The sequence below is a fragment of the Corvus cornix genome, chromosome 17 (assembly GCF_000738735.6).
Source record: "Corvus cornix cornix isolate S_Up_H32 chromosome 17, ASM73873v5, whole genome shotgun sequence".
In the NCBI taxonomy this organism is placed as follows: Eukaryota; Metazoa; Chordata; class Aves; order Passeriformes; family Corvidae; genus Corvus; species Corvus cornix.
Genome location: NC_046346.1, coordinates 4,558,345 through 4,586,302, shown reverse-complemented (window position 1 = coordinate 4,586,302; position 27,958 = coordinate 4,558,345). Strand labels below are relative to the sequence as shown.

General features: G+C 51.3%; 4 protein-coding genes across 14 annotated transcripts in view; 2 read left to right on the top strand and 2 right to left on the bottom strand.

The window, feature by feature from the left end:
- Window positions 1–253: 253 nt before the first annotated feature.
- Window positions 254–13,258, top strand: POMT1 (protein O-mannosyltransferase 1). 4 transcript variants are annotated; one of them, XM_039561668.1, is made up of 21 exons: window positions 254–282; window positions 1,046–1,169; window positions 1,777–1,920; window positions 2,587–2,693; window positions 3,270–3,320; window positions 3,664–3,810; window positions 4,773–4,884; window positions 5,357–5,422; window positions 5,550–5,643; window positions 6,075–6,230; window positions 6,805–6,935; window positions 7,161–7,256; window positions 8,573–8,665; window positions 9,657–9,753; window positions 9,843–9,935; window positions 10,446–10,566; window positions 10,829–10,926; window positions 11,441–11,554; window positions 12,040–12,166; window positions 12,250–12,427; window positions 12,637–13,258. In XM_039561668.1, exons 3-21 carry the CDS (start codon window positions 1,799–1,801, stop codon window positions 12,809–12,811), a joined length of 2,178 nt encoding a protein of 725 aa, XP_039417602.1. In that variant the 5' UTR covers window positions 254–282; window positions 1,046–1,169; window positions 1,777–1,798; the 3' UTR covers window positions 12,812–13,258. The 4 variants fall into 4 exon arrangements, with proteins under 4 accessions (XP_039417602.1, XP_039417603.1, XP_039417601.1 ...); XM_039561669.1 differs by lacking the exon at window positions 254–282 and adding an exon at window positions 298–552; XM_039561667.1 differs by lacking the exon at window positions 254–282 and adding an exon at window positions 298–598.
- Window positions 13,259–14,523: 1,265 nt separating this feature from the next.
- On the bottom strand, window positions 14,524–20,011 carry UCK1 (uridine-cytidine kinase 1). The gene is made up of 7 exons (XM_039561670.1): window positions 19,881–20,011; window positions 19,484–19,643; window positions 18,608–18,704; window positions 18,343–18,485; window positions 18,171–18,265; window positions 17,038–17,086; window positions 14,524–16,040 (listed from the first exon to the last, which is right to left on the bottom strand). The coding sequence occupies exons 1-7, from the start codon at window positions 19,965–19,967 to the stop codon at window positions 15,853–15,855; spliced, it is 819 nt and encodes a 272-aa protein (XP_039417604.1). The 5' UTR covers window positions 19,968–20,011; the 3' UTR covers window positions 14,524–15,852.
- An 856-nt stretch (window positions 20,012–20,867) lies between these two features.
- Window positions 20,868–22,693, top strand: PRRT1B (proline rich transmembrane protein 1B). Its single transcript, XM_039561735.1, is given in 6 exon segments — window positions 20,868–20,933; window positions 20,936–21,004; window positions 21,185–21,196; window positions 21,198–21,545; window positions 21,726–21,866; window positions 21,954–22,693. Coding segments are annotated over 6 exon segments (783 nt in total). The 3' UTR covers window positions 22,101–22,693.
- A 1,307-nt stretch (window positions 22,694–24,000) lies between these two features.
- Window positions 24,001–27,958, bottom strand: part of RAPGEF1 (Rap guanine nucleotide exchange factor 1) — an 85,115-nt gene continuing 81,157 nt past the window's right edge. For all 8 annotated transcript variants that reach the window (XM_039561505.1, XM_039561507.1, XM_039561510.1 and 5 more), the window contains one exon: window positions 24,001–27,876. In XM_039561505.1, coding sequence (XP_039417439.1) covers window positions 27,726–27,876 — 151 coding nt within the window. In that variant the 3' untranslated portion in view covers window positions 24,001–27,725. The remainder of the gene's footprint in view (window positions 27,877–27,958) is intronic.

Sequence of the window (27,958 nt, the reverse complement as noted above, 5' to 3'; positions counted from 1 at the left end):
GTTAGAAACCTGGGCGGGTTTTTTTTTTCTATTAAGTTTGTGTGAATGGTGGTGGCACACCACTGATGCCCCAGAGTGGGGAGGGGGATGGACACAGTGTTTGGGGTGCTGTGGCGCCCTCGGCCGCGGTCCGTGGTTATGACCGTGCGCCCTCAGAGCCGCCATTGCGGGGGGGCCGGGCCCGGTCGCTACACGCGGGCGTCGCCATGGTAACACATCCGGGTTCCTCTGGTTCCGCCCCGCGTCGCGGCGTGCGCCTGACGTCACATCCGGCGTCGCCAGGTAGGGGGCGGGTGGAGCGCGGCGCGCGGAAGGGCCACGCCTCCGCCCCGGCGCACGGGGCCCGTGAGGGGCGGGGGGGTCCCGGTCCTGATCCCGGTCTTAGTGCTGATCCTGCTCACGCTCCCCGTCTTGGTCTCCATCCCAAGTCCTAGTCCTGGTCGTGGCCCCGGTCCCGCTCGCCGTCCCGATCCTAATTTCGAACCTAGTGCTGGTCCCTGTCGTGTTCCCGGTCCCGATGCTGGCCCCGGTCCCCGCTCCGCGGTGCCGCCGGTCACTCACCCCCATCACCTCCGTACAGCTGAGGGGGGTGGGCGAGGTCTGGGGGGGGCTGATGTCTCCGGAGGGTGGGGGGATTCGGGTCGGTGTTCCTTTGCCCCCCAAAAACACTCAAGGGAGGATCCAGGGCTGGATCCAGGGTGCGCGGTGGGTCCTAGTGACCCTCTGAGGGCGAGCTGTGCGGTCAGCAGTCCTGCTGTCCCCCCGAGAGCTTGAAAAGGGAACAAGGCGGGGTGGGGCGGTGGTCTTGCTGCCCCCTGATGAGGGGTGCAGAGCCTGGCAGGGGTTTGAGGGTGCCCTGAGGAGGAGCCCGAGGTGGTGCTGCACACCCGCTCCGAGCCCAGCTGCACTGGGGGACCAGCGGGGCCTCCGTCAGGTGCTCCCGGGGTCCCAGCGCCTGCGAGGGGCTGACAGAGCCCAGGGGGGAGCACAGCTCTGCCAAGGGCTCCTGAAAACCTCTGTTCCACGCAGCGCTTGTGTTTTGTAGGCAGAGAGAAACCAGGCCAGTGGCACCGCTCTGGATGGTGGTGATGTGCTCGCATCCCACTTTGTTCTCTCCTGATCAAAGCCACGCAGATGGATTTGTTCTGGTAACTTTCCGTTGTGTTGAGGTGAGGAGACACAGCGCTGATTCTCTGTTATTTTCTGACCTAGCTTTTAGCACTTCTGCTTAAACAGCACCTATATGTGTGCTCCAGTAACCAGCTTTGTAAGGCAGAGGGGATTTGGAGGGGTCTGCCTCTCCCTTCCCCACCCCCAAACAAATACCTAAGTTGGCAAGGAAGTAACTTGTTTAAGGGGGTTTTTAAAGCTACCTGAGCTCTAAATAGCTCAGTTAGTGAGGTAATCTGGTGCCTGAGCACATGGGTTGTCCATCAGTAGCATCAGAATTTGGGCTGTGAGGTGTGCTTGCACAAAGCAGAATATAGGCTGGAGAATTAAGCTGCTGTGTTTCTGGAGAACCAGTGTAAGAATAAACAGGATTTCTAGCTTACTACTGCAGGCAGAAGCAGGGCAGATGAAAAGTATGTCAGTTTAGTAACTTTTTTACAATTAGTCCTGTACATAGAATAGAAATGCAGATACATGAAGAGCAAGAGGATTTTGGGAAACGAATTACCATGAGCTGCTTGTAGCAGAAATTAGGCCTGATGCTTTCTGTGAAGTGTTCAGCTCTGTGTGCCAAAGGGTGACTGCTGTTCTCTTCTGCTCTTGAAGGTTCAGACAAACCTTTGACAGGATGTTGGGGTTTCTGAAGGAGCCAGTTGTGGTCACTGCAAAGATCAATGTGAACCTCGTGGCACTGACTGTGATGGGATTAATAAGTCGTCTTTGGGGGTTTTGCTATCCACGGGCTGTGGTGTGAGTAAAGTTTCTTTTCTACCTGAATGACACAAACTTGTTTGTCAAACATTTGTGGGTAAGAATGCAGGAGCAGAAGAGCACAGCTTGGCTGATGTCAGCCTCTGTAAATCATAGAGTCACAAAATCCCAGACTGGTTTGGGTGTGAAGGGACCTTAAAGCTCATCCCATTCCACCCCCTGCCATGGGCAGGGACACCTTCCACTATCCCAGGTTGCTCCAAGCCCCATCCATCCTGGCCTTGGACACTTCCAGGGATGGGGCAGCCACAGCTCTGGGCAACCTGTGCCAGGGCCTTCCCACCTTCATGGGGAAGAATTCTTTCCTAAAAATTAATCTCAGCCCACTCTCTGTCAGTGTCAAGCCATTCCCCATTGTCCTGCCACTCCAGGCTCTTGTAGTCTCTTCACATCTTTCCTGTAGGCTCCCTTCAGGTACCAGGAGACCACAACTAAGTCACCCCTGTGGGCCTTCTCTTGTCCAGGCTGAACAATGCCAATATGGTGATAGTCTTTCCCTAATAAAACCCCCTGAGGAGGAGGGGCAAAGCCTCAGTGCTTCGTTGCATTCTTAGCTTTCTGCCAACAAGTCAGTGTTTGCTTTCCGAGTATCCCTGCAGGATAATTCCAGTTAGATTTGACATATTTCTGCCTCTGGTGTCTCAGGTTTGATGAAGTTTATTATGGCCAATTCGTTTCACTCTACATGAAGAGGATCTTCTTTGTGGATGACAGTGGCCCACCTTTTGGCCACATGCTGCTGGCCTTGGGAGGTAAGGTCTCCTGGAACTGGGAAGTGCCTGTTGCATGTTCCTGTGGAAGAGAGAGGTGCTGGTTAGAAATGAATCATCAGATCCAGTTATGGGGGGAGGGCACAAGGCAAATGAGAGACTCTGAGCTTGACAGAATTGAGTTTTCCTTTATTTAGGATTGTTAGGGGGCTGTTGCATGAGTAGAGGGGGGATGATGAAGCCATGTATCCATCACCTCACTGCTATCTAGTCCTTTGGATAAAGAGAAAGGTAAGATGAGAACTGCTAGTGACAAGAAATAGGCAACAAGCCTCAGTTCCTTTCTGTAGCTATCACAACATGAAAGTGTCTGTATGGGAGGGAGGGATTAAATATACATCTGACTTTGTCACTGAGAATCCCTTGTTCCCAATTTATATTCTTTGTGCCTCTGCACATTCTCAAGCATTGCTGCAGACAGAACAGTATCAAAGAGGACCCTTTTGGGAAAGAGGGCCTTCATGCAAGGAAAAGCTGTGTGTTTGGGAAATGGTTCCCAATTTAGCACCAGGTTTTATACATGTTTTGAGACTGGAAATTCTCTTGTTCATGTTGTAGGTTACTTAGGAGGATTTGATGGAAACTTCCTATGGAACAGGATCGGAGCTGGTAAGAGCTGTTTTCAACTGTCTCATTCTTTAGAGAAAATAAGCAAAATTTCAGCAACTGACAGATTCCTTTTGCCTGTCTAGTGGAAGTAACACTTTATCCAACACCTTCACTTCTCTTTTTAAATAAGTCTTCTGCAGGTCTCTAGCACAAGCTAAAAGCACTATGAATTCATAGCACAAGCTTTCTAAATCAGCCAAGCAGTTTAAGCAATACAAGATGGACAAATTAGTACAAGTAGGAGTTAGATTCATCTAACAGCTAAGAAATTCTGTCTTGGTCTGTCCTCTCTGCAGTTAAGTTTCCAAACTGGTGCATCACTGTCTCCTGTTTTCTGTTTCAGAATACAGCATGAATGTTCCTGTGTGGTCCCTGCGACTCCTGCCAGCTCTGGCTGGTGCTCTCTGTGTGCCTTTAGCCTACCAGATTTTGGTTGAACTGCACTTCTCCCACTGTGCTGCACTTGGAGCTGCTCTTCTTATTCTCTTAGGTAAGGTTGTTCCACTGAGCCCCATTCTTCATACATGGGGAAAAGAGTCCCTTTTCTCCTTAGGAATGTTTAGGGCAGAGTAGCATCTCCCCAGAAAACACTGACAACATGTCAGCCCTGGCCTTTGTCAGTCTGTGCTGAGCCTCCCTGGTCTCCTCCATCCTCACTGCTCTGCAGCAGGCTGCCCTTCTAGGCTTTACACAAGTCCATTTCAATATTAAGCAAAGTAGGCAGCCTTAAAAGCCTCACAAGAAACCACATTTCTTGTATCCAAGGAGGCCTGTACTCCCTTCCTCAGAGGCTTGCAGGATGAGTTACAACATACTGGTTTTTAACAGCAGGACGACCCTACTTGCAGTCAGAGCTCATCAAATTTCTTCATGTCCAAACTGCCGCAAACCAGCCTATGTCCTTAGCACAGTGATTTGACACTGTTCTGGTGTGTACAACTCAGCTGGTTCTGTTTCTCTGAGGGGCTGCTGCCAGCTGCCTGAGAGGAAAAGAGCCTCTCAGCAGCCTTTTAGCAGCCTGATAAGAGACACCTCTCCTAGCTACCAGCTGCTCTGATTCTGGCTCATTGCAGCTTCCTTTCCCGCAGTTCTGTTGCGGTGCTCATTGCTTGCTGTGCTCACTGCCTGGACTCTGCCTTGAGAAGCACCTCTCTGGATTTCCCAGTACTGATTTTCTTTGCCTTTGTAGGAAGTACAGCAGCTTTATCTGCCTCCTGACAGACTTGACTGCTCACCCAGCTCTTTGTCTTGGAAACAGTTATGGCCATGTCATTTGCTCCTGCTGGAAGGTTTTTGTCCCTCTAAACCCAGCACTTGCCCATTACAGCCAGTAGGAATGGGCTGTCCCTAAAAGGGCAGGTCCTTCTGTTAGATAACGATTTAAAAGTCTGAGGTAGCACTTGCCTATAGAGAAGTTTCTCTAATTTTGTGTCTGTCTCTCTTTTCCAACAGAGAACTCTCTGATCACTCAATCAAGGTTCATGCTTCTGGAATCAATACTGATTTTTTTTATCCTGCTTGCAGTTTTGTCCTACCTGAAGTTCTACAATTTGAAAAAGCACAGGTAAAGCTGAATTGTCTCCCACTTTTTTGGATATTCTCATGGTGACATTTTTTTTGTCACAGACTGTGTTTTTCTATGCCTCTTAACCATTCTGCAACTCACTTCATCTGTCTGTAAAATCCAATGCTTTGACCTCTCGTATGGCTGCCCAGATGTTTTCTCCTGAGCAGTGTTAAAGACTGATTTTACTGTTAGCAGGGTTGTCTTATTTTAATATTAAAATAGAAATAAAATCCCTTGGTAGCACTTCTTTGCCCACGCAGATTTTTTACTGGAAGGTTTCCTCCTGTGCACAGAAACACTGATGATATCAGGTCACTTAATGCTCCTTTATAACTGTTTACAGGCATTCAGTTTAGAGATATTTGTCTCTTTTGTTCTCTGATCCTTGCAGAGGATGAAGTAATCCTTAGTACAGTAAAATTATCTTTAAACTGAGCCTAGCAAGTGATTTAATACATTTATCTTTAAGTGCCTTCTCTGGAAGCTGGTGGTTTTGGCTCCTGCTGACTGGAGTAGCCTGTTCTTGTGCAGTTGGGTAAGTGATGATGTCTTACCTGGACTTTAATGCCTCCTGTTCAAGAGAATGTTTGCATATTTATATCTTGTGTTAGGTAATTGTGTAGTTTTTAACCATGTTCATTTTTTATGCACTTTCTTTTCAGAGTGAAATATATGGGCCTGTTTACCTATATGCTGCTCTTGGCCACTGCAGGACTCCACTTCTGGCACATGATAGGAGACCAGGACTTGTCAAATGTAGGTAGCACAGCATGCAAAATTTATTACTTGTAACTTTTCAGTGCAGGAGCCTTTCAAGCCCACAGATAACACTGCTGTCTGTAGCTGGCTTTTGTACTAAAATTCCTTGTCTGGAAACCCTCCTGTCTTAGCACAGTTCTCAGCTCAGTTGCTGAGGAAGATGGAATTAAGTTTAAGAACAATATGTGTGTGTGATTGTCTTTTCTGCTGTTATCTGTGTCTTGGTAATGTGTGACTCAGAACATGCACTTGTCTCACACACTCCTGCCAGCTCCACTTCAAATCCTTGCTGGAAGTTATCCAGTGGCCCACAAAGTTACAGCTGAATGAAAGTGGTGGGGAAAACTTAGAAAAAACAAAACAAGCTAAGTGTTCTGGAATTTTTAATATCTAGAGCATGAACCAGTGAGTTTTCTCTGTTCTTCCAGGTTTCCTTGCTGTGCCATTTTCTAGCCCGGGGTCTGGCCCTCATCATCATCCCCATGGGGTTGTACCTCTCCTTCTTCTATGTTCACTTGGCTTTGCTGTATCGCTCTGGGCCTCATGACCAGATCATGACAAGTGCTTTCCAAGCCAGCTTAGAGGTAAAGGAAATGTGGTCTTGGAACTGATTTATTAGAGAGAAGAGGGGGAAATGTTCACTATTAGGTGGTGTTCAGTCCTGTTCCTCTGATCCTGCGTATTTTTTCCCTTTTATGTCATTTAACTATTTTGCTGCTGTAGTACTGCTTTAAGGTGAAGCAATAATGACTGAAATCCTAATAACAGATGAAAAGCTTTTCCCAGTGAACCAAGAGCAATATATTCACTCTTCTGCTGAAGGTTTGTCCCTTCCTATGGGAAACTCCACAGAAGTAGATACAGTGCTGAACTCTCATGTGGTGATGTGGTATACAATAGGAGTTCTTAGCCTGTCTTTTAGAACATGGCTTTAGGGATTTCCTGAGACCCTGTAGTCTTTTAGTTTTTTCGGTGTTTAGGTGTCTATTTACTATCTATTGAGTATGGTGCTGCAAGACTTGATTTTGGTAGATAAAACCAAATGAGAAGGCACTGTGTGAAGATACTGCTGTGTTGAAGTGGCATGTGACTCAATAGAATTTAAACAGCCTCTGGGTGGTTTCTTCTTTGTATTTATCCTGTCCTTACCCTTCTCAGGGTGGGCTGGCTCGAATCACTCAGGGTCAGCCCTTAGAGGTGGCCTACGGCTCTCAGATCACCCTGCGGAACGTGCTGGGCAAGCCCGTGCAGTGCTGGCTCCATTCTCACACCAACACTTACCCCATCAGGTGAGCAATTGGGGTCTGTATGGGGAGGGTGGAAGCAGGCTCTGCTGCTTCACCGGCCAGTCCAAGTGTAGCAGTTTAGGTGCTGGCAATGTCGTCATTAATCCTTCAGATTCCCTGTGTTCTGTAGGAGTGATCAGTGATGTGGTGCTGGTTTGTACTGCTGGCACTGGTGAGTGCAGCAATGTACCTTTACACTTCTGTGGGGTTTTGTAACTTCCTGTGCAGGTATGAGAATGGCCGAGGGAGTTCCCATCAACAGCAGGTGACCTGCTATCCCTTCAAGGATGTGAACAACTGGTGGATTGTCAAAGATCCTGGAATGTGAGTATGCAGGAAATTTAAGTTCAATCTATATGCTTCCAAAACCCAGCCAGGGCTTGGATTGGATTGGACATAATTCTTCGCTGCTTATGGGTGCAGAAGCCTTGTGTGATCTGAGCAAGTGATTGCAGCTCTTTGCACAATCCTCCTCAGTGTGGTAAAAGCATTATTGAGAACTCTCAAATCCTGTCTGAACTGCTCCTGTCGGAACGTGGGCTGTGCTGTGCACAAGGGGAACTTTCACAGGACCAGTGGAGATTCTTCAGGTGTTTTGCATGAAAGGGAAGCTCTGCTTTTTGAAGTGTGTGAGCCGTGGTGTTAGAGTGTCTTGATGAGTTTCATCAAACTTGAATGAGTCTCAGAAAAGAATAGAAAACACTTTTGAAAAATGAGTAGTTCTTTGTATTAGAAGCATGGAGTGAGCTGTAAGATCTGCCACATAGGGAAGGATTCCAAGTGGTGCCTTTACCTGAGAGGCCTGGTTTGTGCTGAAGTGTTTTGCCATTGTCACTGTCTGTGCAGAGCAGGACTCTCTGCTCTTGTTTAGCCAGTAAAAGCCCTTGAGTGATACAATTCCATACTGATCAAAAAGTTGCTTCTGTAGGTTTCTTACATTGTTCTGGGAACTTTATAAGGAGTCCTACCAGAAGGACTGTGTGCCATTACAAGTCATGTCCTCATTGGGAAAGTTTGTCCATGGTGCAAACCTTTCAAGTAGGGGCTTTACCAGAACCATAGACCCCAGATATATTGTTATAATTCTTCAAACTCAAAACACTCCTATGAGCACTGGAGGATGTGAAGTCCTTCAGTAAAATACAGACAGCAGTTCAGTGAACTGCAGTGTTCCCCCTTGCCATGGCCCTGCCCAGAAGCAAGGTGAGAGTTTACTCTGTATGGTGGAGAAAGCCATTAATTCTCCTATAATTGTGCCAAAGTGACATCAGCTGTAATACAGTACCCATCAGACCCAGTGAAGCACTTAGTGTTTCACACAAGCCACCAAACAGCTGTGCCACGGGAATAACCTTAATTCACTCCTGACTGACCTGGATTCAGAGACTGACCTGATGCCTGGAGTGTCAGTATCCCATTACTGATCCTCTGACTCATTCTGCCCTTAACTCACCTTTGCCTTGATGAGGTTTGTTTCCATTCTGGTACAACCTAGATACTGCTTTAATTTCTCATTTTCTTGCCTAAATGTCTGTCCCTCCCTGCAGCTTCATGACCTAACAACTTGGTTGTGACAAGGTTGTGTTCTACATAAAGATACATATAATTTAACCATTTTCTCTTGGGTGTCCCTTCACCAGGCAGCAGCTTGTGGTGAGCAACCCACCGCGGCCCGTCAGGCACGGGCACATCGTGCAGCTGGTCCATGGCATCACAACTCGCTACCTCAACACGTAAGTCCTTTCCTCGTGCTCTGCTGTGCCAAGCCTGCTGGCTCATTCTGCTGGGTTGGCTCTCAGAATAACCACTCAGGGGTTGAAGCACAGATATGCCGTAAACTGCCTGTTATTTGTGGATTTTTACACCAGTGAGCCTAGGAGGGGCCTCATGTGGTTAGTTCCATAAAGCATCCTTGTGGCCCAGAGGAAGGGTGCTGTATGCTTATTTATTTTTTTCTGGTTGACTCGGCAGTGGAATTTGATCCTAATCACAAACTTCTTAATGGTTGCTTACTGCTTCTGTTCTTCCCTACTCGTGGCTTTTAGAGGATTTCACAGTTGTTCACATTTCACGGTAGTTTTGCAGATTCCTAAATACAGAGTCCCCTCTGTGCATCTTCATGCTCACCTCTTCACTGCCCCCACTCCAGACAGGTGCAGGTATTCAGTATTTTGGGTGACTTTTAACCCAAAGCCAACTCCACTGACTGATGGCATGCTGCTACCCGAAGGATGTGCTCCGGAAGTTAGGAAGATGTGCTGGAGAATCCGCTGTGCTGTGGCTGATTGCCAGAGATTCTTGCCTGCTTTGAAAGCCTGCAGTATGAAGTTGCCTCCTGACTGCCTCCCAAAGGGCATCTGCGTGTACTTGAATATCACTCAGATTAGGAAGGGGGTTGTTCTGAGCTTGGGTTTTTGCTATGTCCCTTCCAAATATAATTTGTTCATTATTGGAAACCCCAGTGAACAGCGTCTCTGTTTGTCACAATCAGTGCTTGTTCTCCAGCCTGGAATCGCAGGCATCTGCATTGGCTTCCTCTGAGCCTGTTCCTGGCAGCTCTTGGTTGTGGGGAATGCTCTCTCTCAGAGTAAACAGTGCAATCTCTATAAGTGAGTTACTTTTTGCTTTATTACTGAATCCAGTCTAAGCCAACTCCATATGGGTTTGCTTTTTATATGTATTTGGGAAATGGTGGTGGAGGATCTTCCTTTATTTGTTTTCTAGGCATGATGTTGCTGCCCCTCTTAGCCCCCACGCCCAAGAAGTTTCCTGCTATATTGATTATAACATCTCCATGCCAGCACAGAACCTCTGGAGAGTTGTGAGTGGTCACAGGGAGGGGAGGAGCTGATCATGCTCCAGCAGAAACAGCTGAGACAACATGGATCAAAAGCCATCTTTCTGTTGTAGGAAATTGTAAATCGTGAGTCTGACACGGATGTGTGGAAGACAATTCTGTCAGAAGTGAGGTTTGTTCACGTGAACACCTCTGCAGTGCTAAAGGCAAGTGGGGTTATGTTTATTTGCCTGTAGCTTTTGCTTCATGCAGTTCTTGTAATCTCAAAAACTCTGCTCCAAAATAGCTAAACCACTATAACAAATAACCCCAATAAGTAAATTAAAGGAAACAATAAACTTGCTCACTGTGACAAAAGAGCAGCGTGTGTTTTAAGGTAGTCACACTGGTACTTCATCCCTTTCAGCATCAAAGCTGTGCTGCTTCTCAAGAGGTTGTGACCATTGTACACAACTGGGGCTTACAAACTGATGCTGAGTCTTTGTGTCTGTGAGACCAGCTGGAATAATTAAAGATATTCTTCTTTACAAAGTTTACCAGAATCACTGATTTTATGGCTGTAGCATTTGTTGAGACAGTTTTGCGTGGTGACTCTTCACATATTTTCTGGCAGTCCCTTGCTGTCATGCAGTGCTCAGGCAGAGCCTGGGAACTTCTTCCATCCTGAAGTTCAGATTGGCAGAATTTTTAGTTTAAAAGTTATCTTCCTCTTGTAGCTCAGTGGAGCATCTCTACCTGAGTGGGGATACCGGCAGCTGGAGGTGGTTGGAGAGAAGCTGTCCAAAGGCTACCACCAGAGCATGGTGTGGAATGTGGAAGAGCACAGATATGGGAAAAGTATGTCTCAGCCATGTTCTTGAGGCAGATTTCTGTGACTGGGGGCACATCATGGTGATGTGAAGGTGGCTCTGTGTGTATGTGTCTTCAGTTGGCTCTATCATGATGTCAGAATCATTACAAAGTCCCTCCAAGTGCTGTTGCAGTTGGATGATGTATTGGAGAAGGGCTCCTGGGAGAGTGAGGAGCCTATGTGCTCTCTCCCTTTTCTAGCTTTCTGCCTGTTATGTGGTTATTTCTGAGCTATGCTGTTTTCTTCCAGGCCAAGAGCAAAAAGAGAGGGAAGTGGAACTCCACTCTCCCACACAGATGGACATCAGTAAAAACCTCAGCTTCATGGCAAAGTTCACAGAATTGCAAGTGAGTGTCTTGTTATTCCCTTCATTTTTCCTTCTGCTGCAGAGCAGGAACCTGAGCATTTCTGTAGACTCTGGGTCTGAGGATTCATTGTTTAATCCTTGCTGATACTTTGGCTTCTTCACTGAAAAAAAAATGTGTCTGAATGCACTTATAAGGGCATTAAAGACCTGAGCTGTCCAGTAATGAATACCCGAGTGATTGTGTAACAAAAAAGGGGGAGGAAAATTGGTTGGGCACCCAGAGGCTGCCTGAAACTGAGCTGTCATGTATGGTACATGCAGTGAGTAGTGTTGATGCTCCTTTCTATCTTTGTAGAAATTCACTAAGGAAAGTGCATCATTTGATAGCAAAATAAAACTGTTGTATTGGTCAGTATCCACATGAGATATGCAAAATGTTTCTCCACTCCCAGGTTAGGAACTTAACATCTTACATCTGGAGCTCTTCACCCATGCCTGCTATCCCACCTGTTGTTCCAATTCTGAAAGCCTTCTGTTCACCTTTCTTTTTCTAGTGGAAAATACTCACATTAAAAAATGAAGACACAGAACATAAGTACAGCTCCTCTGCCCTGGACTGGATCACAATGGACACCAATATTGCCTACTGGCTCCACCCGACCTCGGGGGTAAGTACAAGAGGTAGAAGTAGCTGTGAAGCTGTTGAGAAAGCAGAACAGCTCAGATGTGAGCTCCAGGAGAGGGAGTCAGAGCAGAGCTGCAGCTTCCAGCCAAGGGACTCTTCCTGTATTAATACATTTTCCACAAGGGGTGAGGTATTTATTTTAGCATGAGATACAGCTTTGACAGTACTTGCTTTTAATTAAATCATGTCTGCTTGTGCTTTTTTTTTTTTTTAAGGTAAATTGCAGTTTAATAGTTTCCATTCTTGATTTCATTTAGAAGATGAGTGCATCTCCAATAGCATATTTTAAATGCCTTCCATTACACGAGTCTTAAAGCAGCAAAGTTTATCAACCAGCTTTGTTCCAGGTTACTAGGCAGGCACATTCTGGAGCTTAATTTAGCAAGTTTGTGTAGGTAATACTTAAACTTACCTAAAAAAACCACAACATGTTCCTGCTTCTGGCTTAGACCATCATGTATCCTGCAGGCCCAGATCCACCTCCTTGGGAATGTTGCCACCTGGGCTTCAGCTAATGCTGCTGTTCTGATCTACCTGTGTCTGTCCCTGTGGTACTTGCTACGGCGAAGGAGGAAGATTTACGACATCCCTGAAGGTCTGATTGCACTGTGTGTGTGTGTCCAGGTGGAGGCTTGTGGCTTGTTCTGCTCTGACATGCCCATCTCCTGTCTCCTGCAGATGCCTGGCAGCTCTGGGTGTCAGCGGGAGGCATCTGTGGTGGAGGCTGGGCTGTGAATTACCTGCCCTTCTTCCTGATGGAGAAAACACTTTTCCTGTACCACTACCTGCCTGCTCTCACATTCCAGATTCTCCTCATTCCCGTGGTACTGCAGCATCTTGGCGATCATCTCTGCAGGTATTCAGCTTCAGCAGAAAAGTTCTCTTGAACAGGAGGACTGGCACAGTTCTTTCTCCAGGCCTGTCACCTGGGCAAGCTGCTGCAGGGGAAGCAGTGGTTTTTCTAGCAGTGGCCATACCCTGTCATTTGCCAGGCACAGGTCTTTTGCATGAAGTGTTTGGCCAGCCTTGATGTAACTTGAGTGCTCTTTCCCTCTCTCATCCCAGATCTGTGCTGCTCAAGAGCATGTTCAGTGCACTGCTTGTAGCCTGGTTCTCCTCGGTGTACTTTGTGTACTGCACCTTCAGCCCCGTGACCTACGGGCAGCCCGCGCTGGCCCTCACGGAACTCAAGGCCTTGCGCTGGAAGGACACCTGGAACATCCTCATCCGAAAGCAGTGACCACTCCAGCCTTGTCACAGCAAAAGGAAACACCTTCTGTGCAAAGTCAAGAGTTTATTGTTAACATCATGGAAATCTTATAACAGTCCCATCAGATATTTTGTGGTAGTCCAGATCTAATGATTACAGGAGAAGAAAAGAAAGGAACACTGTTACAGAAAAGGTCTCAACAGTAATACAGCTGTTAGGAGCACAGTTCCCAGTTTCTGCCCCTGTTACATGCACCCTTCACTGCCCCTCAGGGTGTGAAGGTTGCTGACTTCAGTCAGTAGCATCCCAGCTCCTTTGCTGGGAAGAGCTGCAACAATTTCTCCTCTTTCCCGGAGTATGATGGTGGTTTCTTCCTTCTGGCACTACATTGCATTTAGGGCTATTTCATGTGTTTTCTATCACTGTGGTCTGCAATCCCATGATACAAGTCACTATAAATGGACTCTTTCCAACACATCAGATACTTTTGTTCGTTTTCTTTGTTATGCCTGAAACCCAGGTTTTCCCAGCTCTAAACCTTGCCCATCTTTAACAATCAGTAGCTGGCCCTGCAGCCTTACAGCATCATTCCATGACCCTATTCCTCAACAATGCATTGTTTGCCCCCAACTTCCAGTGCTCTGCTATCAGTTCTATTTATGTAAATACAGCATTAAGCTACATTTATAAATAGTTCATTCTGCATAGACTAATGACTTGTTACTATTATCTATTTATAATCATCTGACATAAGCATCACTTTTAAGAAGATAAGCAAAATAAAAAGACATTAAAAATTGCTGTTACAGCTGAACAAGGCTTCAGGCAAGCCACGTACTGAACCAAAGCCAGAAGAATCCTTTGGCCTTGTGGCACTGATCTGAAGCCTGAGGCCTGTTACCAGCAGTGGCAGTATTGCCATTACGCCTCAGATCCCATGGGAATAGGAACTCTGGGCAAGGTAGGACTGATCCTGCTGACAAGGATACCTGCTCCAACTTGTGCACGTGGGTTCAGGGTAAAAACACTGAAACCCAGCCCATGGCCTGGCCTGCACCAGCAGAGAATTCACAGAGAAGGAGAAGGCAGAGGTGAAGGACTGGGATTGCTCAGTGGGGAATTTCTGATGTCCCTGTGCAGGTGTCCAAGCAGGGCTGTAGTACCTGGGCCACATTCCATTTCCAGGTCCTGCAGGGCAGCACAAAGCTGCCAGAGCTGCATTCCCATGCCCCAGGGGCTCTTGGCTGTGCAGTTCCTCACTGCTCTAACGAATGCTATTCAAGGCTCCCCCCCCACCCCCAGAGGAAGGTATGATCCAACACCACAGTCATTCAAAGTAGGTTTTAGTGACTGTTTTGCTCCTACTGTAATCAGCCCTGAGAGCTAATGCTTCAGTGCAGTAGCTCATACTCCAAGTATGTCCCCCTGAGCTAAAGAGCACCCAGCAGCAGTCAGGAAATGATCTGCCTTCTCCTGGGCACTGCAGAAGTACCACTGAACTATCACTGAGACACCAAACCACCCCTTGCCAGTGTTGAAAAGACTATAGGGATGAAAGTGCAGACTGCATTTCTTAAGTTTTGGGTTTTTTCTCTAAATTTTCAGCCACAGCAGAACCAAAGGTAGTGATTCTGAGTTAAGGGGAGAAAAAACTGTTAAGAGCCCCTCCAGCAGTGTTCCTTTCTATGCCTTTGTGCTGGCATAGTGCAAGTACCAGAATTACCTTTTATAAAAACGGTCACTTCTGATCACTGTTCATTTATTTATTAGCCAAAGTAACACACCCACAACCAACGCAGCCAAACCCTGCTTTTAGAAAATTAGTAAATATGAAAAAGTTCCTCTTAATAACATTTCCCTCCCACCCTCATTCTTAAAATTACACCGTAAGTTCAGACTCAAGAACAGTATCACGTTTTCAAAGGTCCAACCAGCACTTCATTGCAGCTGTTTTTTTCCAGACAGACACTTCACGCTGCTGCAGTATCGCTTCTCTGGGGTAAACTACAGAAACTGGGATGTCACTGTTTGTACTTCTTGTCTGCTGTTTTTAGAAAGCCAGACATTCTTGAGTTGAAGCTGCTGGAGTGCAAGGCAAGTGCTCTGACCCTGTCTGAGGGTAGAACATGTCCAGGCAGCTGCTTGTGCCAGCAGGAGGGTCCTGCAAGTCCCAGTTTCCCCCCTTGCTGACCTCACCAGCCATCTCTGGAAGTGGACGGATTCTGCCCAGCAGAATTTGCAACCAGCAGTACAGAAATGCACTAAAACACACTAATACTGACAAGGTCAGGTTTCTGTTTCCATGAGCAATTCAATCCAGTTGGAGCTCACACATTCAGTAACTGTGGTACAGCACACTATCTGGGTACAAAAAATAATCATACAGTGTAGCAAGATTCAGGAGCTTAGGAATAAATTAGGAATCAGAACCACTCAACTTCTTGGGCCTGTCCCCTGGTGAACTGCAAGTTCCCGTTTGTCCCAGACAGCCTCTGTCTCACCCCTGTCTCAAGGAAGAGGTGTCTCTACAGGTCAGTCCCTCTGATCCCACAGGTTAGAAGGAGGCTGACCAGCAGCAGAGCATGGCCACAACTCAAGGTGCCAACAAGGCGGAGAAGAGTAAAAGCTGTACCTGCTTGTTAAAATTAACAGCATGTGAGCTAGTCTTGGATAGAGAAAAACACCCAAGAGGCAGATGATTTTCCTGCTACAGATGACTGTCGTCAGGGGAATGGGGTATTTTGCTAGTCACCTGGTAGTGCTTAATTTTCAGGGGAGTCTCAGCATTAGATCTCACTTTGAAAATTAAAAAAAGGCAAGTAGCACTGCCTTTAACCAGTTCATCAAGTACCAACTCCAGACATCTCAGGGAGAATAGGGAGGGGCTGGAAGGGAAGAGGGATAGATGGCCAAGCCCTTCCTCTCCCCTCTGAGACAAGATTCCCACCAGGATCCCCTCCGCTGCTAGGACGACTTAAAGGGCACTTCACCAACCATTCCGTGGAAGTCCTTTCCCAAAGTTGTCTTCAGTGTTGGTGTGGACCAGAGGCAAACCCTTGGGACGTGCCGGGTTAGTGCGGGCGGCTGCTGGACTCCAGGTGGGAGCGCTTCCCGGCCGCCAGGACGCCGCCGCTCTCCGCCTGCTCCGGGAACGGCCGCTTGTACGTCCGGCCATGCCCGTTCAGTGCCCCCCGCTGCCACTTGCAGATGTCTCCGTTCAGGATGTCCTGAATGTGCTGCACGATGAGGTTTATGGCAACTGCAGAGAGGAACAGGGAATACAGGACATGAAGGCTTTCCTGGCTGAGTTATCTAGAAAATGTGGAGCATCCAGCCCTGCTCAACCCAAGTTTTAACAAGCCTGAAGGAACCCAGAGTGCCGAGAATATTTCTCTGCCTGTTTTTAAGGGTTCTTACCCCCCTGAACAACACTGTTTTAGCTTCAAACCTTGGAAAAAATTATCAACAGTCAGACAACAACTAGAAAATACAGTGGTATGAATTAGGTGATAGACTACTATGTAAGATTGTCACAGGGTGAAAAATTTAGAGGTTTTAGGCTTCTCTTTGTAGTAAATAGATAAGAGTAAAAAATATCAAAATGGAGGATTGTTGTTGTTCTCTACACCTTCTTCTCCTTCTTCTACTACTCCATATTCTCCAGTAAAAGTGGTTTGGAATGACTGGATAGAAAATTCCGCAGTTCCTAGTCGTGTTACTGAATAATTGGCAGGAAAGTGAAAATAATGTACATTTTTAGTAACTATTGGTTAAAATATCTTTAAAAGGCTGTGTAAATCTTGCTGATTGGACTCACTCCTACTTTTCCTCCTTCTATGCTATACCTGGGTCACGCTAGTGGCTCTGTTCCTCTGATAAGACTTAATAAACAACTATCTGGAAGCATTGAAAATCAAATAAAAGTCTCTGTTTATCTTTGAAACTCCTTGCAAGGACTTTCAGCAAATTCTCTCCCATCAGGAGAGACTTGATTTATGGCACGGTAAAGTGTCAAAGCCCTTAAATGAAATTCTGCCTGCTGCCTGCAACTGAGGTCAGACCTCAACAGGTCACTTTTCCAGAGGCTTCCAAAGGCTGAGCAGCTGGTCCTCCTGATCAGGCTGAGCAGCTCCCTCCCCTCCAGCAAAAATCCCTTCCTCAGGAGCAGGCACTCAAGGCAGCAGCGTGCCTCCTGCTCTCTTCCCAACCCCAAAGGTGTCTCCCCAGGGAAATCAGGGAACCCAACTCCCTTTTACCCATGTTGTCAACTCCTCGGGGGATGATCACATCTGCATACTTCTTTGTCTGCAAAACAGAAACAGTGGTGGAGCCTGTTAATGGGAAAAGTCAGCTTCATTCCAGGAAGAAGCAACCAAAGGCCAGAAAAATGGGCAAAGGTAGAAGGTCTTGGTGCTTCAGGGTTGTAAGTTAAGGCTCTCTTTCACGGCAACAACCTAAATGAATTAACACATCACACTGGCAAATGTGCACTGGATTTAAGGCCAGAGATTGTTCGTACTGTCCCTTTGCAGAGAGTCACCAGGTAGAAGCAGCAGGTCAGGTGTGGAGTCCTTGCTTTTACCCTTCTGAGCTGCCTTCAAACATTGCCCATTTCAGGCAAGGTCTGTTTGCCAAGAGCTCGTTTTAATCAGCATTTCGCAAGCCCTTGCTAAATCTCTGCTGAGAGCCAAGGTAACCAATGTGCATGTGAAATTCCTGCCTGCCTCTGATAACGTTTTGTTGATCTTTTCTACCATAGCACTCCTGCTTTTTCTTCCCCCACAGCTGGGAAAAACCTGGCAAATTCAGCATTTCTAAGAAGTAGTTTTAAAATCCCAGAATTCCTTTGATCTAGAGCAAGAGGTGCCTGAGTTACCCTTTTCCAACTTCTTTAATCCACATACTGGATTTTGTTCTCATAGGGTTTTTTACAAATTAATTTGATTATGTGAGCACCTAAATTGGCCCCACACTACATGCAGAACTAGAATGGTCTGCCCCAGGTTTTCACCAGTGTTCCCTTTGAGAAAGGCTGCTGGAAACCAAGCTTTTCTTTCTTCCTACAAGACTTAAGAATAAACTGAGAGTGGGAGTGTTTCATTCAGAGAGACCCATACTAAAATAGCCCCAGCAGCCAGCAGTGAGGAAACGTGCTCGAGGCATTTCCACAGTGCTTTGCCAGCAGAAGGGACCATTTCAGTTCCTTAACAACCAGCTCAAAATGGTTGAAGACATGAGGCAGGGGGGAAAGCATGGGATTTGTGAAATACAGATACCAAAAGCCACCATTGCTGCACCTACAGCAGCTAATTCCCAGGCAACCCTGCTCCTCTATCCCCTCCCAAAAAGAAAAAGACCCCACAAATTAAATTACTTAAAGGCTCCATACCGGTAAGCAGAACTCCTCAAAGGCAGGCTTGACAAACGTGGTGTACTGGGTGAGGATCTGCTCCAGGTCCCTCCCACGTTTCATATCTCGCAGAACTGGGATGGGGGATAAAAGCACTGAGTGTTGCCCCATGGTGAGGGTGGATAAGGAACAGGGCACGGCAGGGCTTTACCTCTGCGGGACAGCCGGACGTCAGAGTCCGTGTCCACAAAGAGACGGAGGTGGAACATGTCCCGAATGTCTTGATTGTAGAAAACCAGGATCCCCTCAAACAGGACGACGTCAGCGGGATAGACCACCGTCGTCTCTGCCAGCCTGCCAGGAGAGAACAGCCAGAGCACACTGTTAAACAGGCCTCGTGCCACCACCAAGCGATCCGTCCCCAGGCTGGGGACACCCCCACACAGCCCAGGACTTCAGGCAAAGCCAGAGCCTACCGAGAATGTGTCACGAAGTCGTATGTTGGTACATCAACCGTTTTGCCCTCAACAATGTTTTTCAGGGTTGAACGCATCAAATCGTTATCAAAGGCATCTGTGAGAGGAAAGTTTAAAGAGAAGGACTTTCAGATGCTGTTGTATCAAGCGTTCTGCTTGGATTTTTCCAGACCCAAAGGAAAAACCCTCTGCCCAGTATTCACCAAGAAAAAAGGAACTTGTGGCTTATTCTTTCCTACCAGTAGCAACACAACACTACCTGCCCAAGTGACAATGGCTGTGCTTGGTTTCAGAGATAAGGAAGAGACAGTTTGTTGTTTCTAACAACACAATGAAATAGTTGCAACTACAACACAATGAAATTAAGATCCCAAAGGTGAAGCTGGTCATTTTATAATTTTATCAACCCACTTAGTAATTGTGTAATTTTGTGCAACTTTGTTTGTCTGTTAGTCAAGAGCCAATTGGAAAACCTCAGGCATCTTTCATGGTTTCCATTACCCACCCAACAGGCACCAGACTTCAGCCAAGGGCAGCTCCCTGTCCCGCCTACAATCCACAGCACTCCCCCGGGCGAGGGGAGCAGCTGTTTGTGTGGACAAGAAATAACAGGAAAGGATTTGGGAATGATGTGGTTTATTACGGAGCCTCTCAAGAGCGGGGAGTGGGCTGGGATGCTCTGCACCTCTCCATGGCTCCAGAAGGGCCGTCAGTAACAACGGGCACAAGGGTAGGGACAAACGGATGTTTTGGTGGGGGAAAGCACATTTCTGTTCTCCCAACACTTCCCACTTCCTACAAGCACTTCCCGCAAGACCCAGCTGCGCTCCAAGCACCGACTGAACCCTGCTGGGGCCAGGATGGCGAGCGGCTCACCCGGGTGGTCGAAGTTGTACTGTCCCTTCAGCGCCTTGGCCTGCTGCTCGGCCGTCAGCACCTTGTAGAAGCTGTCCTGGCTGAGGATCAGCACCTTCCGCTGCCGCTGCTCCACCTCGTTCTGCCCCAGCAGCTCCATGATCTTCTCGCACACTGTGGACTGAGCGGCACGGGGGCTCAGGACCCCCGACCCTTCCCGCGGCGCCCAGCCCGGCCCGTGCCCCGGCCCGACCTCTCCCCGGTGCCGGGACGCGGGGAGCGAGCGGCGCTCGCCCAGCCCGGGGCCGGCACCGGCGATGTCCCGGCGGGCGCCGCGCAGCTCCCGCGCCACGCGGACCGGCCGGGGCGGGGGTCAGCCCCAGCACGGCCCGCACGGCCCCCGGCACGGCGGCCTCACCTTGCCGCTGGCGGTGCCGCCGCTGACGCCGATGAGGAAGGGCTTGGGGTGAGGCCGCTCCGCGTCCGGGCCGCCGGCGGACGCCATGGCGGGAGGAACGGCGGGGCCGCGTGAGGGGCGGGGCTACGGAGGGGGCGTGGCCCCAAAAGGGGCGGGGCCACGTGCGCTGAGCGCGTCCGGTCTCAGCCCCGAGGCCGGAGCGTCGGCACGGACAGATGGACGCACAGATGGATGGACGGGCGGAGGGGTGGGCAGATGGGTGGGCGGACAGATGGACGGGCACACGGACGGACAGATGGACAGCCGGACATCTCTGCCTTATTACAGACAACGCTGTCTTACCCAGGCACTTGTGTGAGCGTTTGAGTGCACGCCGGTCCCCGGGTGTGTGTGTGACACCTGCTCCCGTGTGTTTCGCACCTGCACCCACGGGTGTGTTTACACCTGTAGCCAGGGGTGCACACGCAGGTGTGTGCAGAGCGCGGTACACGGGAACTGTGAAGGAACACCTGAAGGTACAGCAGAGAGACAGACACCAGGACACACAAATACACATATGGGTAAGACACGGACACACAGAGTGCGTACACACGTCCTGTGCGTGGGGTGTGATACAGATATCTACACACGCACGTGTTAAATATGAATAGCTATAGCTAATATACACAGAATTTTATATACATTTTGTGTATAAATAGAGCCAGAACACACACCACAGTCGACATGTAAATATAATATTCTAAAGCAAAACCAAATAATAAGTTTAAACGTGAACTAATCGCTGTGAAGCTCCGTGACCGCCCTGAGCCCAGGCCCGGCTCCATCGGCCGCGATGGACCTCGGACCCTCTGGCCGGGGGCAGCGCAGACACCCCCCCTTTGCCTCCCCGGGGTCCCGGCCCGTCCGCACCCGGAGCCCCGGCGCTGAGGGCCGAGGTGGCTGGCCCGGGGCGGCCCCGCCCGCAGGCCCCGGGCAAACAGCGGGTCAATGATTAACCGGCCCCGGCTGCGCTCCCGCCGCCCGCGCGGGGCCACGCTGGGCTCGGGGGCCGTACCGGGGCCGTACCGGGGCCGTACCGGGGCCGTACCGGGGCCGGCGGCAGTTGGGACCCCGCGGGCTCCGGCGTGAGTGGGGCCGGGAATGGGGCGCTGGGGCGGGCAGGGGACCGGGCTCTGGGGGCTCGGGGCGGCCGCGGCCCCGGGGGTGGCACAAGGGGGTCCCATGGGCAGCCCGATCCCAGCCCCGAACCTGGGGTGGGTGTGCCGGGAATGTCCCGTCCCAGCAGAACCTCCCTGTCCCCGCAGGCGTCTCCGCGGGATGGACGGTGACCCGCCAGCCGGGCCCCAGGGCCCCGGCCCCACAGCCCGGGGAGCGGAGCAGGGGGGTGGCAGCGGGGCAGCCGGGGCACCGCCCACCTCCGGCACCCGCAGCGAGCCCCCCGCGGGCCCTGGGGACAGGCCCGTGGTGGTGTCGGTGGTCACCAACTCAGCCTTCGAGGGGGCCCCGCCGCCCTACTCGCCCCCGGACCCGAAGAGCTTTCACCACCTCCACCCGCCATTCCCAGCCGGCTTCTCCCAGCAAGCGCCCGTCTTTTACCAGCCGGGGCCCGGACCGCGGTCCTTCCCAGCCCCGGGCATCCCGGCCGGGCCCCTGCCCTACACCACCGTACGTATCTCCCACCCCGATGTGTTCCTGCCCCGCTCTGCAGCGGGGGTCACCCCTCATCTCCCCTCCCGGGTTTGTGGGGTTCCGTGCGGTGCCCCCAAGTGATGCTTGAGCAGCACAGCCCGGGAGGGGAGCACACCCAGGGGGCTCGCAGCTCTGATCACCCGCCCTGTGCCGCAGTACAACGCGCAGCCGGGCGCGGGGCCGTTGCCCGCCGGCCGCGGGCAGCAGTTGCCCAAGGACTACATGGTGGAGTCAGTGCTGGTGACCCTCTTCTGCTGCCTGGTGACCGGGGTCATGGCCCTCGTCTACTCCCATGAGGTAAGGAAGGACTCACTGGGCAGCCTCGAAGCCCCTTCTGGTGCTGCGGGTCTCTTGTAACCCCTCCTCTTCTCGCCCCTGCGCCAGACCCGGGCTGCGCTCGCCCGCGGGGACGTGGCCCAGGCATACGTGGCATCCAGAAAGGCGCAGTCACTGGTCCTCTTCAGCCTCCTCTTCGGGTTGTTCGCCTCCATCACCTGGATCATCTACGTCCTGGTGTCCCTGTATCTGTGACAAGGACCCTGAGCCCCAGGGACATGATGTGTGCCGAGTACTCCTTGTGGCTCACCGCCTGGGGGGCACGGGCACGTGAAGTTGCCGCAGCCTTGTGTGGAAACGGGTGACAAGGAAGTGTTATTGGGACTGCGGGGCAGCGTCCGTCCTTCCTGGCGGGCCGAGGAGCTGCCCCGGAGCCTTCAGCCATCTGCTCAGCCCTGCGAGCCCCGGCGAGGGCAGGAGGAAGCCAGACCAGATGCCGGTGCCGTGTCCTGCTGGATCCAGCTCTGGGCAGGGAGCTATGTCGGATCCAAGGGCGGGATCACGTTCCGCTCGCTGCAGGATGCTGAATCCCATTGCTGTGGGCTGTCCCTTGGAGCTGCCAGATGGGACTCTGGTGCAGAGGGAGCATCTTGTAGGATTGGGCTCGGACATGGAGCAAAAGTAACAAGTGTGTGGGAAGCCCTCACTGGTCATTAATGATGTGAGAAGATACAAACCCATGTATGCAGTTCTGCAGTAGTTCTGCACGCACAAGTACACACACACACACACTGCATTGCCACCTTCTTGCTGCTTCCAGATTGAAATAAAGTACAGCTGTAGCCAAAGCTTCTGTTTTCTCTGCACACCAAGGGGCTACATCTCCCCTTGCCATGACCTTTGTCCACCACAAAATTCAGGGTAAGTGATGCGCTGGGTGTGAGGGGGGCGGAAAGAGCGGCGCGTCCATCCCGATCGCGTCCCGCCGGAGCCGCTCCGGGCGGTGCTGTGCGAACGTGCTCGGACACACTCGGACACACTGACACACTCGGACACACTCGGACACACTCTGACACACTGTAGAAGGTGGAATACTCGCAGCCACACACACACACTGAGCCTGGGGATAAAGAGACGGGAGGGGTCCTTTGTATGGAGTTCCGAGGGGTTTATTGAGATCCCCGCCGGAAGGGATCCCAGAACAAAGAGCACAGAACACTGAGCGGTCCGGGGTTTTTATCCAGATCGGCACCGAGGGAGGGGCAGAACATCAGAGCCTATCCTTTGGGAGCCAGGGAGTGGAGAGGGAGTGGGGTGACAGACAGTGACCAGTGGGAAAGGCGAGGGGTGGAACAAGGGACCCGGGAACCAGTGGGGTATCAAGGAAAGGAGAACTATCTAGAACATGAACTTAAAAAGGGTAAAAGGGGGTGGTCTTAGACCTCTGAGCCTGCCCACCAGCGGACCTCCACTGTTCTGGGGCTCTGTGGCTTCTTGGTTATTCCTGCAGTGGATTCAACCACTGCGACAGGTAAGGTCTCCTGCTATAGCTGAAATCAGGGTTTTCCCAAGAGCAGGTGGGCGCCAGGGTTCCAGCCCATTCAGGACACTGGGGAAGGGGAGTCTCCACGTGGCCCCAGGCCCAGGGGTGCCACTGGCCGAGCTGCCTGGGGGGACAATGAGCTGTGGACAGACCCCTCCCGCTGTGCTGCGCCCGTGGGATGCGGCCCCACAGCCCAGCCCTGGCACGGGGGGCACGTGCTCAGTCAGTGTCTGGGCATTCTCCTCCTGAGCTGGCCCATGACAATTATTTCCAGAGGAATTTTGAACCCTGTCCAGGACTGAAATAGCACCGCAGAGCAGCTCGGCCGCTGCAGGGGTTATTTATAGCCCTCGGCTGCCGGCACACGGCCACTGCACGGGCTGGGCACACGCCGGGGGCTGGGCAGCCAAAACCCCTGACACGGGGGACACCGGTGCCCAGAGAAGGTGACAGGAGTAGATTTCCCCTCCCAGGTGTATGGCCTGTATTGGGGCAAAGCCATCTTGGCAGAGGGAGGGAAGAACTTTACAGTGAGAAAATAAAGGGAAAAAGAGCCATGGGCAGAGGAGAACCACAGGGAGCACATGAGAAAACACGAGGCCACACCAGTGCCAGAGGCGGATTCGATTGTCACTTTAATCCACAGACTGTGCATGCACTGTAAACAGGATCATCAGGCAGGTTCGTTACTGGTGTTTTATTTGTCTTTAATATAAAAGTTACAGGTCTGAAATGTTCGCAGGAAGATGCCACCATCGGGGTTAGTGGTAAATCTATAATACAACGGAACTGCTTGGGGGGAGAGGCCTGGGAGTGGGGCAGGGGGCTGGTGACTGGGGGCATCGCTTCTCCCCACTCCCTGCCCCGGGTGGAGAGGGGACTCACACTCTTCCCTCTCCCGAAAAAGAGGTGATGGCCTTGAGGAGGCTGCCTGCAAGATGGGAACACACTCGTGGCCAGTCTTGCATGGGGATATTCTGGGGCTTTTGATCCCCAGGAACTGCTCCTGGAGATCGGGGGGGGGGATCTCTGCTCAGCAAACCTGAAGCTGCTCCAGGCAAGGGGACCCTCCTTCAGGGTCCCTCCAGCCCTGCAAGCCTGGCCCAAGGTTGGGACATGAGCCAGGAGCTGTGGCTGGGACACTGCTCAGCTGGGGATGACAGCAGAGGAAGGGGAGAAGGCGGAGGAAAGCCGGTGGGCTCAGCCCCATCCCACTGAATGGAGTGCTGTGGCCACTCAGACCTGCTGTCCCCACGCCCTGGGCTGAGCCTCTGGCTCTGGGGGGGCTGGCAGAGGGCAGGGAGTGAGACCTCCTTCAGTACTAACTGGGCTCATGGGTTCAAGTGCAGGGAAGAACCTGGAACAGCTCTGACTGGCAGGGGAGGAGGGGAACACCCTGATCACAGAATCACAGAATATGCTGACTAGAAAGGGACCCATCAAGGTCACTGCGTCCAACTCCTGCCTCTGCACAGGACACCCCAAAAATCCCACCATGTGAGAGCATTGTCCAAACGCTTCTTGATCTCAGACAGGTTTGGTGCTGTGACCACTGCCCTGGGGAGCCTCTTCAGTGCCCCACCACGCTCTGGGGGAAAGACTTTTTCCTGATATCCAGCCTAAACCTCCCCTGACTCAGCTCCAGCCGTTCCCTCAGGTTCTGTCACTGGTCACAAGTGAAGAGATCTGCACCTGCCCCTCTGCTGCCCCTTGTGAGGATGCTGAAGACCACAGTGAGGTCTCCCCTCAGTCTCCTCCAGGCTGAACAAGTGCCCTCAGCTGCTCCTCACAAGGCCCCTCCAGACGCTTCCCCATCCTTATGGCCTCCTTTGAACACTCTAATAGCTTCCTGTCTTTTTTATACTGTGGTGCCCAAATTTAGTGTTGTCAGCAGATTTCCTTAGCATCCCTTCCAGTCCTGTGTCCAGGTCATTAATGAGGATGTTGAAGAGCACAGGGCCAAGGAAGGAGCCCTGTGGAACCCCAGTCACTGCCACCCTGTGAGCCCAACCCACGAGCCACCTGCTCACCCCTCACGTACCACAGTCACTCGGCTGGATGAAGACAAGCTGCCCCCTCCTGTCCCTCTGCCCTCTGAACCCCCAGGGTTGTGATTCCAGAGCCACCACCACACACGGCTCTCCTAGGAGAGCCTGGCCACAGCACCCAAGGGCTGCTCAGAGCCACCAGGGTGAAGCCCACACCACATCCTGGGTGTATTCATCAGCCTTTTCACCACCTCGCCACGCTGGGCTTTTAAAAGACCTTATTTACAAAGGAAACATGGGCATTACTTCCTGGGAAGCCTTTGGGGATTGCAAAGCCTTGGCTGGACACAACACACAGCTCCAGTGCCCTCAGTGCCATGAAAATAAACCACTTTTGAAGTGTTCTGGCTCAGACACTGTGGTTCAGCACAAAAGATTCCTGCTCCTCCTGCTCTGGGGCTGCACAGAACTGTGTTGAACCCCACACTCCCCTCCCCCAGAAGATGCCCTCGTGGGCAGGGGGTCTCTCTGTGCTTGGCCACTGTATGAGTCCCATGCCTGAATGTTGAGGGAAATAGCCAAGCTGGGTACAACCCCGGGCTGTCGCTCCCTCCTGAGGGTCAGGCAGAGCCGGCCAAGGCTTTGCAATCTGTTTGGAGAAGGAAAGGAGTGCAGCTCTGATTCACCCAGAACAAACAGAGGCTTTAGCAGGCACAGAGCTGCTATTGAGAAATAAATTAAGGATGCTCTGTGGAACTCCACGTCTCTATTCCTTGGGAGCTGCTGCCCTAAACCTGCAGGATTTTGTCAGAACCCTGTAAAAACCTGTGACCACAAGACAGGGAGATGAGAGGCTTGCAAGGCTGCTGAAACCTGCAGGGCACACTCACACCCACGATCCAGCTGCAAACCATTGGAGCAGGACATAGAAGAGGGATGTGAAATGGCCTGGCAGGGGCTGTGCTGGGGAGGACACGCTGGGTGGGACACAGAGGGGGGACAGAAGGGCTGAATAAGGCACACTGAACAGACTGGGGTTAACACTGTGTGTGGGAAATGACACCCCTGCCTCGCCCTTCCATGCTGGGCTGTCCCTGCCCTGCTGGCACCAGCATGGCAGGACTGGGGACAGGGACCTGCTGGGGGTCCTGCCAAAGTGGGGGTCTCAAAGCACAGCACCGAGGGTCCCAATGGGGAGCCCCGGAGAAAAACATTTGGCAACAGAGAGAGGAGAGAGGAGTGGGGTGGGAGGACAGGGTGGCTCAGCTGGGCACAGGGCTCCTTCCTGGTTCCCATTTCCAACCCAGAAATGGATCCTCTGGCTCCTTCACGAGGCTCCTGCCCCTGCTCTGCAGCCAGTGCCCACTTGGCCGCCCAGAGCCTCCTTTATCCAGCACTTGGAACAACATTGTCACTGGTTGTGGATTTTGTACAGACTGGTTTGCACTTTTTTTTTCCTATAAACTCATCGGTATTCAGACATGCATCAAAAATCCCCAGGGGGTTCTAAACACTAGGTATGTACAGTCTGTATCCTACAGCATTTCCTGTGCAAAAGCTAAGTACCATCGCTAAGAGACACGGGGTCACAGACAGGTGACCCCCAGTACCCGGGCAGTCCATGTTTCCAGGTTCAGAGGGATTTACCGTTGCTTAAATAATGAGATCTGAGAGGAGGAGGGGGATGTGATGACTGGAGATGGCGGCTCCCTGCCCACATTTTCAGTGCCTCTTCCGTATCTACGACCGGTGCCTTCCTCCCGTGAAGAAGGCGCCAGAGATCTGGGGTGAGCCGAGACCCCTGTAAACACAAGCAGCTCTCTGACAGCAGAGCTCCTCTGGCAGGCAGCGGGAGACGCTTCCATCCTCGTGAACACGTTGGGAAGGTGGCATTGCAGGGGAGACTCCAACCCTTGGCTTCCACGGCTGCTGCTGCCCGACGCCGCTCCGGAGATGAGTCAGTGGGTGCTGAGCTCCTGCTGCCCCTGCTTTGCGGATGGAAACAAGAGCCAGGGTACACCTGGATGCAACGGGCCAGCAAACCAGCAGCACGCTTGCGTGGGACGCTCCTTCCACACAGCTCTGTCCCCGGGGTTAAAGCTGGTTCATGGCACAGAGGGACGGGAGGAGGAGGAGGGCGAGTGCAGCGAGCACCGGCCGATCTCTGCCCTCGGCGGCTGCGCCGGCGCCTCCGGCCGGCTGCGAGCACCCGGCATTCCCACCCCCAGGGATGGCTGCCAGCTGGGAGGGAGGGTGTGTCATCCAGTGGCAGGTACAAACATTGAACTCCAGTCTCATAGCTGCCCTCGGCGCCTCTGCGGAGCAATTCTCCTCGCACAACCCCTCCTCCTAGGTTTTCTCTTCCCGATCTGTTTTCCGCCTCGTGATGTTCCGAGGTTTGATTTTCAGGGACAGTTCCCACAGGGCCTCCTCAGCCAGGTGGTCGCTGAAGTCGTTGAAGAATGACACTATGTCGTCGTTCCTTTTGATGTCGTAATGTCTGGAAAACCAAAGAGGAGCTGAAGTTAAACAAGGGCTACCTGGGGACCTTTCCCAGCTTTGGGCCACCCCTGTCCTGCTCT

What these genes read in the sequence shown, in the direction of transcription:
- POMT1 (XM_039561668.1), top strand. Translation starts at nt 1,799, where the DNA reads ATGTTGGGGTTTCTGAAGGAGCCAGTTGTGGTCACTGCAAAGATCAAT. An exon ending in TGCTATCCACGGGCTGTGGT is followed by an intron (nt 1,921 to 2,586) that starts GTGAGTAAAGTT and finishes CTGGTGTCTCAG; the next exon opens with GTTTGATGAAGTTTATTATG. An exon ending in ATTGTCAAAGATCCTGGAAT is followed by an intron (nt 7,257 to 8,572) that starts GTGAGTATGCAG and finishes TCCCTTCACCAG; the next exon opens with GCAGCAGCTTGTGGTGAGCA.
- UCK1 (XM_039561670.1), bottom strand. Translation starts at nt 19,967, where the DNA reads ATGGCGTCCGCCGGCGGCCCGGACGCGGAGCGGCCTCACCCCAAGCCC. An exon ending in CGTCCGGCTGTCCCGCAGAG is followed by an intron (nt 18,266 to 18,342) that starts GTAAAGCCCTGC and finishes CCCCCATCCCAG; the next exon opens with TTCTGCGAGATATGAAACGT. An exon ending in CCGAGGAGTTGACAACATGG is followed by an intron (nt 16,041 to 17,037) that starts GTAAAAGGGAGT and finishes TCCTCTCTGCAG; the next exon opens with TTGCCATAAACCTCATCGTG.